This window comes from Rana temporaria, chromosome 2 (assembly GCF_905171775.1).
Source record: "Rana temporaria chromosome 2, aRanTem1.1, whole genome shotgun sequence".
Taxonomy (NCBI): domain Eukaryota; kingdom Metazoa; phylum Chordata; class Amphibia; order Anura; family Ranidae; genus Rana; species Rana temporaria.
The window spans coordinates 204971627-204990637 of NC_053490.1; the positions used below are offsets into that span (position 1 = coordinate 204971627).

The 19011-nt window shown below is 39.4% G+C and overlaps 1 protein-coding gene across 1 annotated transcript in view; it reads right to left on the reverse strand.

Annotated features, from left to right (window-relative positions):
* The window catches only part of JADE3 (jade family PHD finger 3), a 98479-nt gene that overhangs the window by 23528 nt on the left and 55940 nt on the right, over positions 1–19011 (reverse strand). The window contains exons 4-7 of the mRNA XM_040336293.1: positions 5340–5497; positions 4296–4486; positions 1384–1595; positions 689–856 (exon numbers count right to left, since the gene is read on the reverse strand). Coding sequence (XP_040192227.1) covers positions 689–856; positions 1384–1595; positions 4296–4486; positions 5340–5497 — 729 coding nt within the window. The remainder of the gene's footprint in view (positions 1–688; positions 857–1383; positions 1596–4295; positions 4487–5339; positions 5498–19011) is intronic.

The window sequence follows — 19011 nt, forward strand, 5'->3', positions numbered from 1 at the left end:
CCCACATATCTGAGCCCGATCTCGATCCAGCGATGTGCCCAAGACCAGCAGCACTCCTCTCTCCCCTCAGATTCAGGAACAGCTACAGGAGCCACTGGATACTGCCAACCATTTAAAGTCAGTGAGCGGGGAGAAAACCCAGACATCTGCCCCCATAGCAAAGCCAATGCAAAGGGGCAAAAACTGAAGAAGAGGAGCACACAGCACTGGAGGGGCACCCCAGAAAAGAAGAATCAGGCTGCTCTGTGCGAAACAATTGCACAGAGCTGGTAAGTGAACCATGCTTGATATTTAACAGAACCTTTACAATCACTTTAAGGAGAAACAAATCATCATACATTTACTGTTAAAAAGGATATTTTGTATTTTCATTTATTTGATCAAGTGTCAGAGTGCTGTGCTTTTTAAATTATATAATTTACCGGTAATACAATTAATTCAAGCTTAAAATATATGCCTAATCAGGCTTTACACCCAATGAAGTAACCCATTTTTTTCAATAGCTTGCATTGCAAGATTTTTGAGCTTTCAAATAATTGGTCTTGTATAAACTCCAGGTCATCTGATATAATACACATTGGGGTGGGCAATTTCTAAAGCACCTAATATGAAGCAGGTCTGGCTATGTCTCTAGCAATGAAGAATGAGCTATATAAAACAATCCAGAAGAGAATGGGCAAGTTTTTACCTCTGGTATCCATAGAGCACAGCTTACATGTGCCCATTTTGTACCAGTTCTTGTAGCTTTCATGGCTCCACCGCTCTTTGGGCACAAAATACATTGTGGGTGAATACCTAAAACACACGTTCGACACAGCCAGCTTCCTTCTGGGACCTTTAGGATGCCATAACATGCCTTTGAACAAAGAAAAAAAAAAAAAGTATTGCATTCAAGCCCAGCATAAAACCTACATATTGTTGTAGCTCCCCCTGATTATGTGATGAATGAATGTATAGCCATACAAAGACACAACCCCCCCCCCCCCCCCCGTCCCATTCAAAATAAACATTACAGTAATCAAAGGAAAGTTGATATGACTTAACACGATACAAAAAAGTTCCCTCCTCTATCGCCACAATAATTTAGGAACATTAACATCTTTTACAAAGAAAGAAAAAAAAAAAAAGCATGTGCTCCAGTCCTGCCAACAATTTCTGTACACAGGTAGCTGAACCACATTGCAGAGACACTGATTACGCCAACTGCACATATGCGAGATCACCAGCAAAACATGATCCACTGATGGGACAAGTTTATGACACAGTGTTGTAGGGGTCTGGTATTTAGGTATTATAAATGTGTCAGTAAATTAACCAATATACAAGGTTCTAAACCATTACGCATAAGGTTTCCATGATTTTTAAAAGGCACCTCTGAATCACCTGGTGCACACAGATGTTGCAACTATCACAGAACACCATTTCATTGCCTTCCTCACTGTCTGGGGAGCGGCAAACATCACAGATGACATCCTCATCATATTCTATGCCCAGTCCCTCCTCTGTCTCTATTGCATGATTCATGTTTTCATGACAATGGCGTTCCAGCACTTCTAAAGTCTTCTCCATAGTGTTCTCATCCACTGGAGTGCAACCTGTAGTAAAAACAAAAAGAAATGATCAGTTCACTGCTCAACCAATAATAATTAAAAGCAGTAAAAAAGGAGAGATTACAATAAATCTAATTATAAGGAGCCTAAAGGAATGCATCTAATGGCACTTAAGAACAGTGCTGGATAATGCATAGCGCAGACCACCGTAGCCATCAGTCAACTGTACTATAAGATAGGTCCCATGTGTCCATATCGATTCTCAGGCTGATTACCTAAATTATTTATAGAGATGATCGGATTAGTGGCCTCACTAGTGAACTACCAGTTATGTTGTACCAAATGTTAACTGACAAAATCATATCTCTGGTGGCTACCACTAGTTAAAGCGGTGGTTGCCCTAAAAATAAAGTTTTGACATTGCATTTGCTATAATAATTACAGTTAGAATCGTCTGGTTTTATGTAAAAAATACCTCCGTACGTAGCGTTTGTATTATTCGTTCCCACCGCCACTTCCGGGTACGATGCTGGCGGTGGGCGTTCCTTATTGATGGACAGGCATCCGACCGACGCATCCATCGTGTCACGAGATGCCGAACGTCGTTGCGCATGCGCCGTATAGAGCCGCACCGACGTTCGGCTTCTTTCGGCATCTCGTGACACGATGGATGCGTCGGTCGGATGCCTGTCCATCAATAAGGAACACCCACCGCCAGCATCGTACCCGGAAGTGGCGGTGGGAACGAATAATACAAACGCTACGTACGGAGGTATTTTTTACATAAAACCAGCCGATTCTAACTGTAATTATTATAGCAAATGCAATGTCAAAACTTTATTTTTAGGGGAACCACCGCTTTAATGCCCAGTATTACGGTTACTCTCTTGCTGTGGGAATCCTAGACAGGTGACAAACTACCATGAACATGAATGCTCTTGATAACACCCATAAACGTGACCTAATCATAAAAATCAATGATCAGGAGTGGTATCCATAGGGAAGTTACAGCAGGGGAAACAGCTTCCCACAGAACTACTGGTCCAGTGTTAGCAGTGACAAGGTTTTAGTAGGGATGGACCAATATATCGGTCATTGAAAATTATTGGCCGAAAATAGGGTTAGTAGTGTGTTATGCCAATAATAATAAAAAAAATAAAAGTCTTGATAATGGCCACCGAAAAACGAATGCGTATTTTACCAAAATTTTCACTGCATCAAACACGCAAAACTGGTGCTTTTTGAGGCTTTTCCAAAGCATTTCAATGGGGATGTGCGTTACTCTGCAACTGAAACACAACGGACCAGTGTGAAGGCATACATAGAATTTAGAGGGAAGCATTTTTCTTTTTTTTTTATGCAAAATCGCTTCAAAAATGTAATTAAAAAGTCGAACACCATTACAAAAAAAAATGATTTTTTTTTTTTTAAAAACACTGCATTTCGGTTAAGCGCATCCTGAAATTTTGGTTTCGGTCCTAAATTTTCATTTCGGTGCACCACTGGGTGTTAGTTAATGTAAACTACCTTATGCGTGTGGTGTTTGTAAGTTGTATTTTTTTTTCCCAAACATTCTGTTCAGACAATGAAATATAGCAGTCAGTGCAAGGATACATGGAGGCTGTGGAGAGTAAAGCGCCTTAAAAGGAGTTGTAAAGGAATGGTAGACAGAATAGTGCAACGATTCTGTTAAACTAGTAAATACCTAATAAATTCCTTCATCTAGATCACCTCCGGCGTTCTAGTTTCTGTTCTCTCACTCACTTCCTGGTTTGCGGTGCTCGTTCATGTAAGAACTACATTTCCCACTATGCATTGCGACACGCCCAGTAATTCACACCTCCTTGAAGTCTCTAACACGTAGAGAGCGTCCTGCCACACAGATGTAGTTCCCAGGAGGGGGTGAGCACGTTACTGACCACCGCAGTAAAGCCTCCCATCACAGTGGTCAGTAAAATCAGACAAGCAGGAAGTGAACAGAACAAAGACGAAATAGAGCAACTTCTGAGTAAAAACGAACAATGAGGAAGTGAAAAGAGGAATGTCTGCAGGTAAAGGATGCTTATTATGAAAAAAAAATTCCTTTACAACCCCCTTTAAAGGAGTTGTAAAGGTTTGTATTTTATTTTCTAAAACGGTTCCTTTAAGCTAGTGCATTGTTGATTCACTTACCATTTCCTTCCATTTCCCCTCTAAATGTATTTTTTCTTTGTCTGAATTTCTCACTTCCTGTTCCTCCTCAGTAAGCTTGCCCCCATCATCCGAGCCGTTCTAGCTGGGGGTTAGTCAGCGTGCTTGCCCCCTCCCTTGGGACTACATCCCTGCGGGGAGATGTGTTCACAGCGTCTCCCCTAAGGGATGTAGTCCCAAGGGAGGGAGCACGCTGACTAACCCCCAGCCAGAGCGGCTTGGATGATGGGGGCAAGCTTACCGAGGAGGAACAGAAAGTGAGAAATTCAGACAAAGAAAAAAAACATTTAGAAGGGAAATCGAAGAAAAAAGGTAAATGAATCAACAATGTACTAGCTTAAAGGAACCGTTTTACGAAAAAACAAACAAACACCTTTACAACCCCTTTAACAAAATGTAAAAAAGGATATCCAACTTTTATGAGAAAAAAAAATCTACAGCAGAATTTCAGCATTCAAAGACATTGAAGGACAAACTAATCCTTGAGCTGCAGAATCCCAGACTGCTAAACAAGCGCACACACAAAAAAAAAAAACCTTTGTGTCCCATACATACCCATATCTACAAGTTCAAGGTTGCACTCTTGAAGCCAAAAGAGGTCCATATCATCAAGGTCATATCGGCACATGCTTTCTGCTAGTTCCAGAATGTTTACATATCCAGGTTCTGATGGCTCCTGCCCTGAGCAATGGATGTACTTTCGTGGACGCGAGTACAGCACCTCTTTTACCTTCTCAGCAATGACCCTGTAGATGAGATGCAAAAGTTCATACTATAGTATATTCAGACTATATTTACAAGAAAGTATTGATATTTTTAGCTAAAAAAATATGCAAATTACGCAAACTCTCACTTAAAGCACAACTTTACCTATACCAATTTGATAAATAGTTTTTTTTTTTTTAGCAAGGAACATACATTACGCATTAATTATGCTACCAATGAACAGTGCGTGCTGTAAATTTCCTCCAGCATTGCTTCAGGTACTTCTTGTCGGAGGCTGACATTTTGAAGAAACCCAGAGCCACTGAGCAGCAGTACATTTTTGGCTGTGCGTTTCAGCACAATGCCTAAAAATATAGAACTACTGAGGCTGTGCAGAGCAGGGTGATACAATGTATTACTGAATTATAAACAGATTAGGCACTTATTTTTAATGTTTTACATAGCTTCAACTGCAAATGGGGATAGCATGAAGTAAACTATCAAAAGTTCATATTATGACTACTTTTCCACTTTAACCACTTCCGGACCGCCCACCTCACATATACTGCGCCAGGGCGGCCCGAACTGTACATCAGTCCATGCATTAGATATAGCGGCCACTGCGTGAGCTCGTCCGTGGGTTAGGAGAGGCAGAACGGGGATCTGCCCATGTACACAAGGCAGGTCCCCGTTCTGACAGGGGAGGAGAGAGAGATCAGCTGTTCCTAGTGATCAGGAACAGCGATCTCTCTCTACTCCCAGTCAGTCCACTCCCCCCCCACAGTTAGAAAGCACCTATGAACACTTAACCCTTCAATCACCTTTAGTGTTAACTCCTTCCCTGCCAGTGCCATTTATACAGTGATCATTGCATTTTTATAGCATTGTTCTGACCTGAGAGAAGGTTGTGGGATAGTTTCTGGACTAGCTGGAACTTGAACACCTTTCTCCCACTCCTGCTTCCAAGTGTCCACAAAATTGTAATAGTCATCCTGGTTGACATGTTGAGAGTCTGGAATCTTCATTGCACTAATTAAGTCCTTTCTGAATACCTAAGACAAATAAAAGACAAAGGGTTATTAAGTGAACAGCAATACGACAGCATTATGTAACAGATGCATGAAATCAGAAGGGTAAAAAGCACTGGTGTTTCTAATGGCAGCCTTTTAAAACAGAAAGGTAATTTTCTAGTGACCGACTTATAGAAATATATACCTGGTTACAGGCCCTCCTTCAGTTTCCATATACCACCATTATTAATAGATTGACAGCCATGTACTTATGTGGCTTAGTACTTGAATTTACTACAGATTCTTTGCTTCCTATAGGATCGATAGAACAAATTGTTCCCAATTGGCAACAGCATTAATCAAGTTTAACAAAAAGTATTGATATCTAGAAACGTCAACTTTTTGTTAAAAGGAAACCTTAAAGAAAAAAAGAAAAATCAATAGACCAACTAACCAACCAAAGTAACAAGACTTATCCACTGACCCAAGAGATGGAAGTCAATCTTATGAGCCTGACTTTCCAACAGCTGCATGCTTGTTTGAGGCCAGAGACAACCAGGAAACTAATATTTTCAGGACCTAGTCAGCAATAGCATGTTAAAAACATCTTTAAAATTGATGTTTGTGAAGCATGGTGGCCTACAGCTTATTTCAGCGCTAGAACTTCATTATCCAGTTTTCACAAGAGACAATTTGCTTGTCGAGTCTATACACATATTTTTTGAATTGCTGCATGTGTATATTAAATTCACTGAAAGCTCCTTTTCTCAGAAAAGCCTGCCCCACCTCTACCTAGAATTGAAATTTTACCCCATCCAGTCATCCTTCCACAGTTACTATTTTGCCCCTGCCTTTTAGTTATAAGTTATCACATGCTAGTCCCTGTATCTTGCATAATTTGTAACTGTACTGTGCAAGTCCAGCCATAGATGGTTAGAATCTCGGCCCCTTCGGCAGGAACTGTATTGGGCAGTCTCAATGTGCCAAGTTGATCGATCGCCTTAGGCTGGCCATACATTATACAATTTTCTTGTACAATTTTCCTTTATATTTACCAAAACCATATAATATGAGGTCTAACCTAAACACTATCAATTTGTATGCAATCAAGCAGGTCATTGCACTACATAGTTCAAGGTAAATCTAAAGGAAATTGAAAAAAAAAAAATAAAAAATGTATAAAATGTATGGCCAACTTTAAGCACTGCTGGAAATGTCTGAGTGCAGGGACAGCCCTGGTAATCTGTACTGCAGCATTGGTCAATGGTAGAAGTGTTTCACAAAAAAGAAAATAAAAAACACACACACTCTTTATGTAACCATCTGCCAATACGTCACAAAGACATGCTGCATATAAAGCACTGAACACGGACGGATACAATGGGAAAATAAACCAAAGCATGAAAAGCACCTCAACAGCTATTCTGTAGGCAGAAATTTAATTAATATTTTTTGTAGAAAAAAAAAAAAACACAACAAAAAAACAATTACCAGTTCATACCAGCACAGTGGCAGATAAAAGGTAGACGTTTATTGGTTTCATTCTGGAGGAAGACAAGTGTGTCCTCTGAGATAGAACAGCTGCTCTTGGCAGATGTCCCAGACTTGGCAGAGTATGCACCAACATGTCTGACACTTGGCATGATGCACCACCAAGTGGGAATGGAATATTAAACATAGTCCTGAATGTACAGTATATGCTTTGAACATTCACGAGTATGCTGTAGCAGTTATTTAACAGCTTACAAGTAACAAGTCACTTGTAACCATAAAATTACTAAGAAAATGTGTGTCAACTCCATTTCCACCATGGTAAAAAGATCACAGGCTCTTAACCACTTAAGGACCATGCCTCTTTCTGAGATTTGGTGTTTAAAAGTAAAAAAAAAAGTTTTCTTTTTGCTAGAAGATTACTTGGAAGCCCCAAACATTATATATTTATTTTCTTCCAACACCCTAGAGAATAAAATGGCGGTCGTTGCAATACTTTGTCACACCGTATTTGTGCAGTGGTCTTACAAGTGCACTTTTTTGGGGGAAAAATACTTTTTTTTTAATAAAAAAAATAAGACAACAGTACAAAATTTTTTTTTATATACAGTATTGTGAAACATAATGTTACGCCGAGTAAATTGATACCCAACATGTCACGCTTCAAAATTGCGAATCTCGTGCTAACGATCGCGGCAATACCGCAGATGTGTGGTTTGAACAACGTTTTGGAATGGCCGGTCGTGGAATGGTGACAAACTTTTACCCTTAAAACTCTCCATAGGCGACCTTTAAAACAATTCTACAGGTTGCATGTTTTGAGTTACAGAGGAGGGCTAGAGCTAGAATTATTGCCCTCGCTCTAAAGCCTTGTACACACGATCGGATTTTCCGAGGGGAACTGTATGATGGCAGGCTGTTGGCAGAAAATCCGAACCGTTTGTATGTTCCCCCGGACAATTGTCAGATTTTCTGCCAACAAATGTTGGATAACATGCGTTAAAATTTTCCGACAACAAATGTGTCTTGTCGGATTTTCCGATTGTGTGGACACAAGTCCATCGGACAAAACCCCAAGGTACAAACACGCATGCTCAGAAGCAATGCTCACCATAACACAACATTAGCAGAAGTTTCCCAAAGCCGAAAAACCACATAGTTTTGTGTTTCTTGGCCAACAATTCCTTGCCGTTTGTATGCAATACAAGTTCATGGCCAACGCCCTTCGGACAAAAATCCTACGCTTTGTTCAATGGAAATCCGATCGTGTGTACGAGGTTTAACGGTCGCGGCGATACCTCACATGTGTAGTTTGAACACCGTTTTCATATGCAAGTGTTACTCACTTATGCAATCGCTTCTGCACGCAAGCTCGGCGGGACGGGTCGCGTTTAAAAAATAAATAAAAAATTCTTATTTTACCTTTTATACTTTTATTCCTATTACAAGGAATGTAAACAGGAATAGGAAAGAAAAAAAAAAAAAGAAAAAGCATGACAGGACCTCTTAAATATGAGATCCGGTGCTAAAAAGACAATAAAATGCAAAGTCCCTTTAAGAGCTATGGACGGAAGTGATGTTTTGATAGATGCATATCTATGGTCAACATAAAATTCCTGACAGTTCTTCTGGAGGAACTGCCCAAAGTTGATAAAATAGATTTTTATTTTTTTATCAAATTTTATTTTAATAAAATGCTTTTGGATCAAAAATTCTATCTAAAAAGATAGTTTTCTATTTAAGATACATTAATTTAGTTTTTTTCAGTATGAAATTGAACTTAGTTATGTAGCATAAGGCTTTATATGCTGCAATATTTACATTTTTGGTAAACTCATAAATGAATCCAAGCTCTGCAAGCTGAGATAACCTGCACTACCATGGATGCATTCACACAATTTCACAGTGAGATAAAACAAAGGGAATTTTCCTTTATCCCATTGTTGTGCAAATTTGTGTACACTACAAACTGTATGATTGAATCGGTTCCGATATCACCAATTTACTAACCTGACAGCTTATTCTAAATAGGAAACCTTAATTTTGTTTGCAAATATTAAAGATTCTAACAACCAGCAAGAATAAGTCCTTACATTTAAAGAGCACCTGTCATTTCAGATTTATCATAGCAGCGGCTGTTAACGGGCATCCACTTAGCTGCTGCTGCCACATCCCTCACCTTGTTGCGTCACTGCCGCATCACTAGCTGTCCCATTAAAGTGAATGGGACCGTCGTTGAGTCAACAGCAGTTTAGAAGAGCGACCGCTGCAGGACAGAGATAACAGTTGATCCTTGAATGGAAGAACTAAAAGGTGGGACTTTGATTGAAGCACACTACTGAATTATATGAACCAAATAATAGTAAAAATGATTTTATTAAAAACAAAGAGGGCATGACATATACATAGTAAGATAATGTGATAATACTCATGGGTTTCAATGATAACAATCTAGATATTACATAATAGTACATGATTAGTCCAACATAACACACATGGTAATGTATAGTGATTGTGGGTCTCAGTACATAAAGTCTAGAGCAGGGGTGGGCAATTATTTTTTCGATGGGGCCACATGAGAAACTAAAAATATTTTGGAGGGCCGGGCCAAAAGGCTAAACTCAATACTGCATAAAATCAATTGTATTTCTTTATAAAAAGCAGTAAATATCATTGTTGGACAACTGGTACGAGTACTTGTTATAGTTAAACAATAAAAAAGTGAGGTTGCCTTACAAGAAAACATTTTTAAAAACAATTATTTCCCAAAACAATGAAAATTTTTCACTATTTGTGACTCATATTAGTGAAAATTTCCAATCACGTTCACGCAAACACATTTTGAGTTTCATTTACTGTTGGAAAGAGGTTCTTAGCATTCTCAAGACATAATGCTGTAATAATACTGTACTTATACTTATATATACATTTTTTTTATACTGTACCGCTGTACCCTATTGCTATGTGTATATATAAAGTACAGTATTTAATACAGTACAGTATTAAAATATATATATATATTTTTTAATACTGTACTGTATTAAATACTGTACTTTATATATTCACATAGCAAGAGGGTACAGCGGTACAGTATAAAAAAATATGTATATACAAGTACAGTGTTCAATACAGTACAGTATTAAAAAGTAAAATATATATATATATATATATATACATACACACACACACACATAGCAATAGGGTACAGTGGTACAATATATATATATTACAAACCCTCTCTTTGAAGAAGCAACAAGATAAAGGAGATTCAAGTTGAAATTGATTGATATTCTTTACTAGCTAACAAAAGTTATTAGGCAAAATCAAATGTTAGGTTTCTTCAAAGAGAGGGTTTGTAATATATATATATTGTACCACTGTACCCGTACCCTATTGCTATATATATATATATATATATATATATATATATATATATATATATATATATATATATATATATATATATATATATATATATATATATATATATATTTTTTTTTACTTTTTAATACTGTACTGTTTTAAACACTGGGGCTTGTAGTTCCCCATCCTCTGAAGAGACACAGGTTGGCAGTTGCTGGGTGAACCCTGCCTCTTGGGTCTGTCTCCCTGTCCCTCAGCTGTCAGCAAAGGGGTTTTAGGGTTGTAATATACATGGCATGCCATGGGTGGACTCACCTGTGTATTACACCGGAATGACATCTCACACTCACAGCGTCTACTCCTCACATTCACGCCGCATGGATTGCTCCTCACTGGCGCGCGGAAAGGCAGCCGACGTCATCTGATGTGACGCCAACTCCCTGCCTGCGCCTGCACGTACGGCTCAATCCGTACTCTGCCTACGGCCCCGCCCCCCCCCCCCACTAGCTGCTGGCCGGCCCAGCCACTGACTAGCCAGGAGGAGGAGACGCTGTGAGATGTCACTAGGCCCAGCCACTACCGTAGCTAGCGATCCGCGGGCCAGATTAAAAGGTCCGCCGGGCCGTATACGGCCCGCGGGCCGTAGTTTGCCCAGTCCTGGTCTAGAGAGTACATAATAGTACATATTTGTCTCAGGTTAACAACCATAGTAATAAATCTTGGATATGTGGACCGGCTTTGTAGTGGTAACATATAGACAGAAAGGTAATAATATATTGGTTCATTAAAGTAGAATGTTGAAATATAGATATTAAGCATATACACTGTGACACATTATCATTTAACAGGTCTAAGCATTTCGTGTTCACTTTAACACTCGTCAGGAGCAGATACACAGTATGAAGGTATCTATAATAGAAAGAAATATGCCATAGTAATAAGGTAGTAAATGTTATAGAAAACATAGAAAAGAGGGGGAACAACCAAGGTCCTGATCACTCTCACCTAGTTGGTGAGGATGGTGTTGAAAGGAGGGGGCAGCTATGAAATGATGCCTTTCATAGCTGCCCCCTCCTTTCAATACCATCCTACTATCTTACCCATATACTACAACTAGATGAGAGTAATCGGGACCTTGGTTGTTCCCCCTCTTTTCTATGTTTTCTATAACGTTTACTACCTTATTACTATGGCATATTTCTTTCTATTATAGATACCTTCATACTGTGTATCTGCTCCTGACAAGTGTTAAAGTGAACACGAAACGCGTAGAGCCGTTAAATGATGATGTGTCACAGTGTATATGTTTAATATCTACATTTCAACTTTCTACTTTAATGAACCAATATATTACCTTTTTGTCTATATGTTACCACTACAAAGCCGGTCCACATATCCAAGATTTATTACTATGGTTGTTAACCCGAGAAAAATATGTATTATTATGTACTCTCTAGACTTTATGTACTGAGACCCACAATCACTATACATTACCATGTGTGTTATGTTGGACTAATCATGTACTATTATGTAATATCTAGATTGTTATCATTGAAACCCATGAGTATTATCACATTATCTTACTATGTATATGTCATGCCCTCTTTGTTTTAATAAAACTATTTTTACTATATTTTGGTTCATATAATTCAGTAGTGTGCTTCAATCAAAGTGCCACCTTTTAGTTCTTCCATCCCAATTATCTGGGATGGAGGCACACTAGCTATTGCCTCATTTTAAAAGTCCCAACCTTAGCCTTAGGCTCCTTTTTCAACAGTTGATCCTTAAAAAGTATTTAAATAGAGTTAATTTAAAACAAGCCTTTTTACTAGAAGTTTAAATCGAGTAAAAAACAAACAAACCTTTGCATATTATGGATGGAGGAGTTTACTTGGAAGAAAGGTATGCAGAGTGTTTCATAGCTGCTGCTGTACAATGCCATGTGGTAAGATATAAAACAAAACACAGTCGCACTATGGAAACGCACACTAGGGAAAACCTGCTTTCTGGAGCCTCATGTAAAACACTGGATAACCGTCATGCTCAATTACAACATCCCTCAAAGTGAACAACTTCTGAATAACACATGAAAAATACTTTTAAAATCAATTTAATTAGTACTTTATAGCAACCATGTGACCATGATTAAACTTGTCATAAGTACTAAACCAGGTATGTCTTGTTGGCTGCAAAGACAACAAATCCCAGTTGAGACTTCTCTTGTTCTAGTTAGAAAAGTAAAGGAACAGTCTGATTTACCACGCCTTGAAAAATGTCCTTCTCTGAAGAAGCTGCCTGGCAAAATGCATCAAGATGCAAAAACATGAGGATCATCCGAATAAGGCTTAGTTCATAAGCAAGTGTTAAAAAGCCCTACATCTTAAGTTCAGTGGTATGTTATCCAAGCAGGGTACCCTATTCTAGCTATTATATGTATGTATGCATGTGTATAGGAGTTTAGGTGTTCTTTAAACAGAGTGCACAGACATCTGAATTTTAAATGCAGGGAATTGGTCTAAATAGCACATAACGGCTATACAAGAAACCGATTAGTTCTCTGATAATCTGGTATGACTACTTGTAGCTCAAACCTATAGGTTATGTGGTTCATCAAATATAATATTTCTACTGCTTTGGAGGGTGTATTAAATCCTAGTTGCAAACTCCTTCTTTAAATCACTGAAGTTTTATTCATACAATGTGATAATGCGAGGTCTGTGGAATGTACTGTATGTACGATTCACCAACACACACAGTATTTGCTCCATCATTTTCCTGAACTCCAATGTAAAGAGCCCGCACTCTGATGTCAACCATAATGTTTATTCTGAAACCACCGGCTTCCGCACAGTCCCTACCCTTCGGTATGCCCCTCTGATGCGTTTCACCCGGATTGACTTAAATCTTAGAGATCATTTCCCTACAGTTGACCAGCCTGCAGACTGAATGGAAAAAGTCTAACAGAATCTTCCGTCCACGCTACACAACGGAGATAGACAAATCTTCTGCTGTGGCTATTGTATTTTGACAGCCAATCCCGAGGCCCTGAACAGTGAGTGCATGTGACTGGATATAGGTGCTCTTCAGACAATATTTTTCCCTGGGCTCCTTAAAGTGGATGTAAACCCAATTTTTTTTTTTTTTATGTCACAATGTAGAGTATAAGATTTCCTATCGTTTGTGCCCAGTCTTGCCACACAGAGTTAATCCAGCTCTGAGCAATCCTCTTATTGTTCAGTGAAAATTAACAGACTTCCAGATAAAACCCTGTCCAAATACAAAGTCCATTCCTCTCGCCTTGCTTTAAATGACATGTTATTTACATATCTAGCTTGGACATGTTTATCATATGTTAGTTATGCTATGTTTATCATAATATGAGGTGATCGACAGTTCATTGTATATTACCAGGATGTTTTATGTGGGGGAGGGGTGGATTTCTCACTTTTTATACTGTGGATCACCTCATATTATGATATGGTTTACATCCACTTTAAGATTTTCAATTAAGGGATAGCGGGTGGGAGGCAGGTGACAAGGACACCTACTGAGCAAATGTCACCTGGTTCATTAGGAAGGGCCAAAATTCATTTTGTGTATGGACAGTTTTAAAAGTGGTTTATACATAACTAGTACAGTAGTTATTAAACTGTGAGCCAGACTTGATTGTTCGACACAGTGGGAACTTTATTTACTATCACACTAGTTATTCCTGAGTATATAGGTGCAACTTGCTTGACTGTTGCATAGACAGGACAGGTATTTATAGATTACAGGGGAATATACATAACTTTTGTGCGCTATAACAAACATTTTAATTTCAAAGTATTTTATTTTGAGGTAACAGAAAATACATTCCAAAGCGACAGCAGGTGTAAAGCTAAGATCTAAAATGACTTCAGCCATACAGATGAAAGAGCAACGAGCGTACACAAACAGGATAAATAATGGAACATCTGAAAAGAGAGTACCATGGTGAGATTAATGTAAGGGAAGAGTTCCATGTGAGCCGGGCGATGGCATCTCCCGCCCCCCCCGATACCCCATATGGGAACTGTACCGGGTAAAGAGTCCCCAGCACCCAACCACACCAACTCTGTCTAGGAGGGCGAGAAAAATCGCCATGGTGAATATTATCCTTAAAATAGAAGAAAGAGAAAAAACAAAACAAAAACAATACTCTGTAATGGAGAGATACTATAAGGCAACATGTCGCTCTTGCCTGTAGACTGTCTTAACAAAAAGGAGGGGGTAAAAAGGGAGGGAAAGGGGAAAAGAGGAAAGGAGGGGATAAAAGCCAGAGTAAAGGGAAGAGATAGGGGGGGGAGAAAGAACGATAGGAGCATCAGACTGGGCGCACATAAAAGATTAAGCTGAGAGAGTGTTGGAGTTCAGTGGGGTACCCACATAATTAGCCCAGGATTCCCAGATAGATTCAAATTTACTGGACGTATCCAGTAGTATGCTGAAGAGCTTCTCCTGTGCCATTATCCAAGAGACCTTCCTGATTACCGCTGGGAAGGAGAGTTTCAGAGTTTTCCAGGCTTTTGCCACCGAGAGTTTAGCCCCTAGAAAAATGAAGTGTATTAGCCGGCGGGAGGCCTTCGATATTTTAGGGACATAGGCGTTGAGAAGGGCGACCATTGGGGTTCTGGGAATCTGGCATTCCACAAGCCTGTCAATCATATTGAATATTTTTTTCCATAAGGATCGTATTCTGGGGCACTCCCACCAGATGTGGGACATCGTGCCTATAAGCTGGCATCCTCTGAAACACAGAGGATCAGCTGTAGGAAAAAATGGAGGCAAATCTAGAGGGAGTATAATACCATCTGGATATAACTTTTAGACTTGCTTCCATTAAAGTAGTGTAAGATGCCTTTGAAGGAGTTGAAGCCTGCCGTCTGCCAGACCCCCAGGTCCCACTGAAATTGAAAATCGGATTCCCAGGATTGCATGTAGGATGACTTAGTAGATGTGGAGACAAGTGACGAATAGACCATCGAGATCCCTCCTATAACAAACATTTTATGATCCAATGTGCTTAAGAAGAATGAAGACTATTGTGATCAACTAAAGCATGTATTTAGCCATTAAATTTTCCAGGTCCCCAATTCAAAGCAACTTTAGAGCACTGCAAATTAAAACGCTGCTTAATTTCTTACATTCAAAGTAAATTTCACCCATCCATCCATGTCGCCATGCTTTATTTTATTGAGAAATTCGTTTGAGAAACACCCCCTAGCATTTCTAGCCATGGTGGTCATTTTAGTATGTCAGGGAAAGTAGGAGGCATAGACCACTATAGTATAATCCTTTTTCTATTGGTGTTTGACATCATGTCTCACTGTATACAGCTTTCTGAAGCAAATAGTTTATGTAAACCTAATGCAAAGTTTTACCTGGATTTCCAGCCAGCTAATAAAAAAACACACACACACACACACACACACACACACGAGGGATCCGCAGAACCCATATAGATCTACCTATCGATCTATATCACTATTTTCTAGTCCACCGATTTGATCCTTCCCAAAGCCTGTTTATCATCAACTACAATACAGCAACTCTACTAAATATATACAAACCAAAATTAACCTACTATTTGATACAATATTTTAAGTAGAAAGTTGTTGTCTCGTTTCTAACCTAGATTAAAAAGACTTTATCACCAACTTAAAGGGGGTTTGAAAGGTTTGTTTTTTATTTTCTAAATAGGTTCCTTTAGGCTAGTACATTGTTGGTTCACTTACGTTTTTCTTTCGATTTCCCTTCTAAATGTTTTTTTTTTGTCTGAATTTCTCACTTTCTGTTCCTCCTCAGTAAGCTGTTTTGGGTGACTAACCACACAGGCAGAACGGCTCGGATGATGGGGGCAAGCTTACTGAGGAGGAACAGGAAGTGAGAAAAAAACATTTAGAAGGGAAATCGAAGGAAAAGGGTAACTGAACCAACAATGCACTAGCTTAAAGTGGTTGTATAGTAATTTTTTCCACATTTACCTACAGGTAAGCCTATAATAAGGCTTACCTGCAGGTAAAAAAAAAAAAAATCTCCTAAACCTTTATGGTTTTGGAGACATTCCCCTTGCAATGAGCCGCTGACAGCAGGAATCGTATTCGCGCACAGGGGATTTTTGGTTTAAGGCCCGGCAGACGCCGGACCTTGCTGGAAAGAAATCTCCCACGCACATGCGCGGGAATGACGACATTGCGGCTCCAGCCACTCACAGTGCCGGAGCCGAGATACCCGGACGACACGCCAAGGCAACATGTCAGCTAACTCGGAGTGGACCAGGTAAGTTACCGAAGCCTCGTTCCAAGGTAAGTATTTCATAATGAGCTAGTATGCAGTGCATACTAGCTCATTATGCCTTTTGCCTTACAGGTGACCAAAAAGAAAAATTATAATTTGTTATCCGACTAAACAACCGCTTTAAAGGAACCCATTTAGAAAATAATAAACAAACCATTACAACCCCTTTAAAAATATTGGAGGTGAAAGTACAGAAAAATAAAGTACTGTATTTATTGGCGTATAACACTCACTTTTTTACCCTGAAAATGGAGGGTAAACTGTGCCTGCGTGTTATACACAGGGGGCTGTGGAAAGTTTTTTTCCTGAAACTTCCCTCTTAAAGTTAGGGTGCGTGTTATACGCCAATAAATACGGTAATTTAACCACTTGCTTTACTGGGCAATTAAACCCCCTTCCTGCCGAGACCAATTTTCAGCTTTCAGCGCTCTCACACTTTGGAGAAGAGAAGGGATCACCGCTCCAGGTGGGTCACTATGTAGAGATGGACTGACTCAGGATACCGTGGGTGCCGGCGATGCACTGGCCATGCATAAGATACAAAGAAAGAGGATGGATAGCCGCACTCCAATGACCAAGCGGTTGTCTTTTATTCAAAAAAACACAACAAGTACATCACTTCACAAGGTGCAACAAAGGAACAGGTAGATAGCCGACACGTTTCGCACTGAGCTAGTGCCTAATCATGGACTCTCACACTTTGAATGACAGTTGCGTGGTTATGCAACTCTGTACCCAAATTACATTTTTATAATTGTTTTCACACAAATATAGCTTTCTTTTGGTGGTATTTAATCACTGATGTTTTTTTTGTGGGGGGTGGTTGGGGAAACAAAAAAGGGTGAAAAAAAAAAAAGTTTTTTTTCTCCTTCATTGACGTGCACTGATAAGGCTGCAATGATGGGCACTGAAGGGCGGAACTGATGGGCAATTCTAGGCGGCACTGATAGGTGGAACTGTTGGGCTAAGGTAGGTGGCACTGTGGGCACAGATGAGGAAGCCACAGCTTCCTGTGTGAGGGGCCGATGTCCTTCTGACAGAAGCCGGTGATCGGCTTTTTTTTCCCCTTACGCTGACAGTGTGATAAAAAAAAAAAAAAAGGGTTAACGATCTTCTGTTTAGATCACGTGATCAGCTGTCATTAGACACTCGCTCCTTTCATTCATTAGATTACAGTTTTTGCAATCATTAAGATTTATATTAAGATTTCACACACACATTATCTAGGGCAGTCGCATGCTGGTGCAACCTGCCTAGGAGTGCCCACTCCATCAGATTGACATCCACCCATAAGGGCATTTAATTGAATCCCAAGAGTTAGTCCACTGAGCCATCAGAGTTGAGGGTGCTATACTGAGTACTAAAGCAGGGTGCTGTGATGTTTTAAGGAAGCTAGGTGGTACCTTGCCAGTCTCTCCCACAAGTCATAATCTGTTTGCATTACATATACCAGCACAGTAACCCAGGGATGGTGTAACTAAAATTAAAATAAGGCCTGCCCCCCCCCCCCCCCACATATTCCTGTCCTCTCCCCTCCTCTCCTTTTTCTTCTCGCCTCCCCTTCCTCCCTGTCTCCCTCCCCCCACCCTATCCCCTCTCTATACCTCCCCTCTTCCTTGATCTTCAGTTGTGTTACACGTTACTGATAGCATAAATAAGTACGAAACCACTGTGTAAGTCCAGATAGCTGGAATTTTGTACACCCTCTTTTCTAATGCATTTGAACTGCTGCTACGTTTTGTATTGACCTTTTATGAAAATAAAAAATTGTTATTTGAAAAAAAAAAAAAAATTTTTTTAAATAAGGCATCTAATAAAATAAAAGGTTTAAAAAATTCATTAGCATGCTAATAAAGGGGGAGGAGCCAGGAAAGGAAAATATAACAAGATTGAACTTCAACATTGTGGGTGTTTCAGGTTATTAGATTAGTGTTGCTTTCAGCCCTGGTTCCCACTGGTGCGTTTTGACATGCAATTTGACAGTAAAATTGGCAAACGGTGCGACTCCGAATCTGCAGCCCTGCACCGATTTCAAAAAGTAGTTTCTGTACTACTTTTTGCGATTTACATTGACATCTGCACAGATGTCTCTGAATTCAGCTGAACTTGCACGGCTGAATTCCCATAGCGCAGTGTGAACCTGGGCTGAAAGAGAATTAATTGCAGTAAGCGAAGAGGATCAACAAGTCACAACACTGTACATCACTAAAAAGAATAATAAATTGTGTACTTAAGCGCTGATATGAATCCAAAAATATTACAAAATGAACAAATGATTAAAGGTGAAGATATTCAAAAAGTGTTCCGATATCACCAAAGTGCTAAATTAATAAAGTAATATTGTGCTAAAACCAATCTTCCAATATTGCACAAAACCATATAAA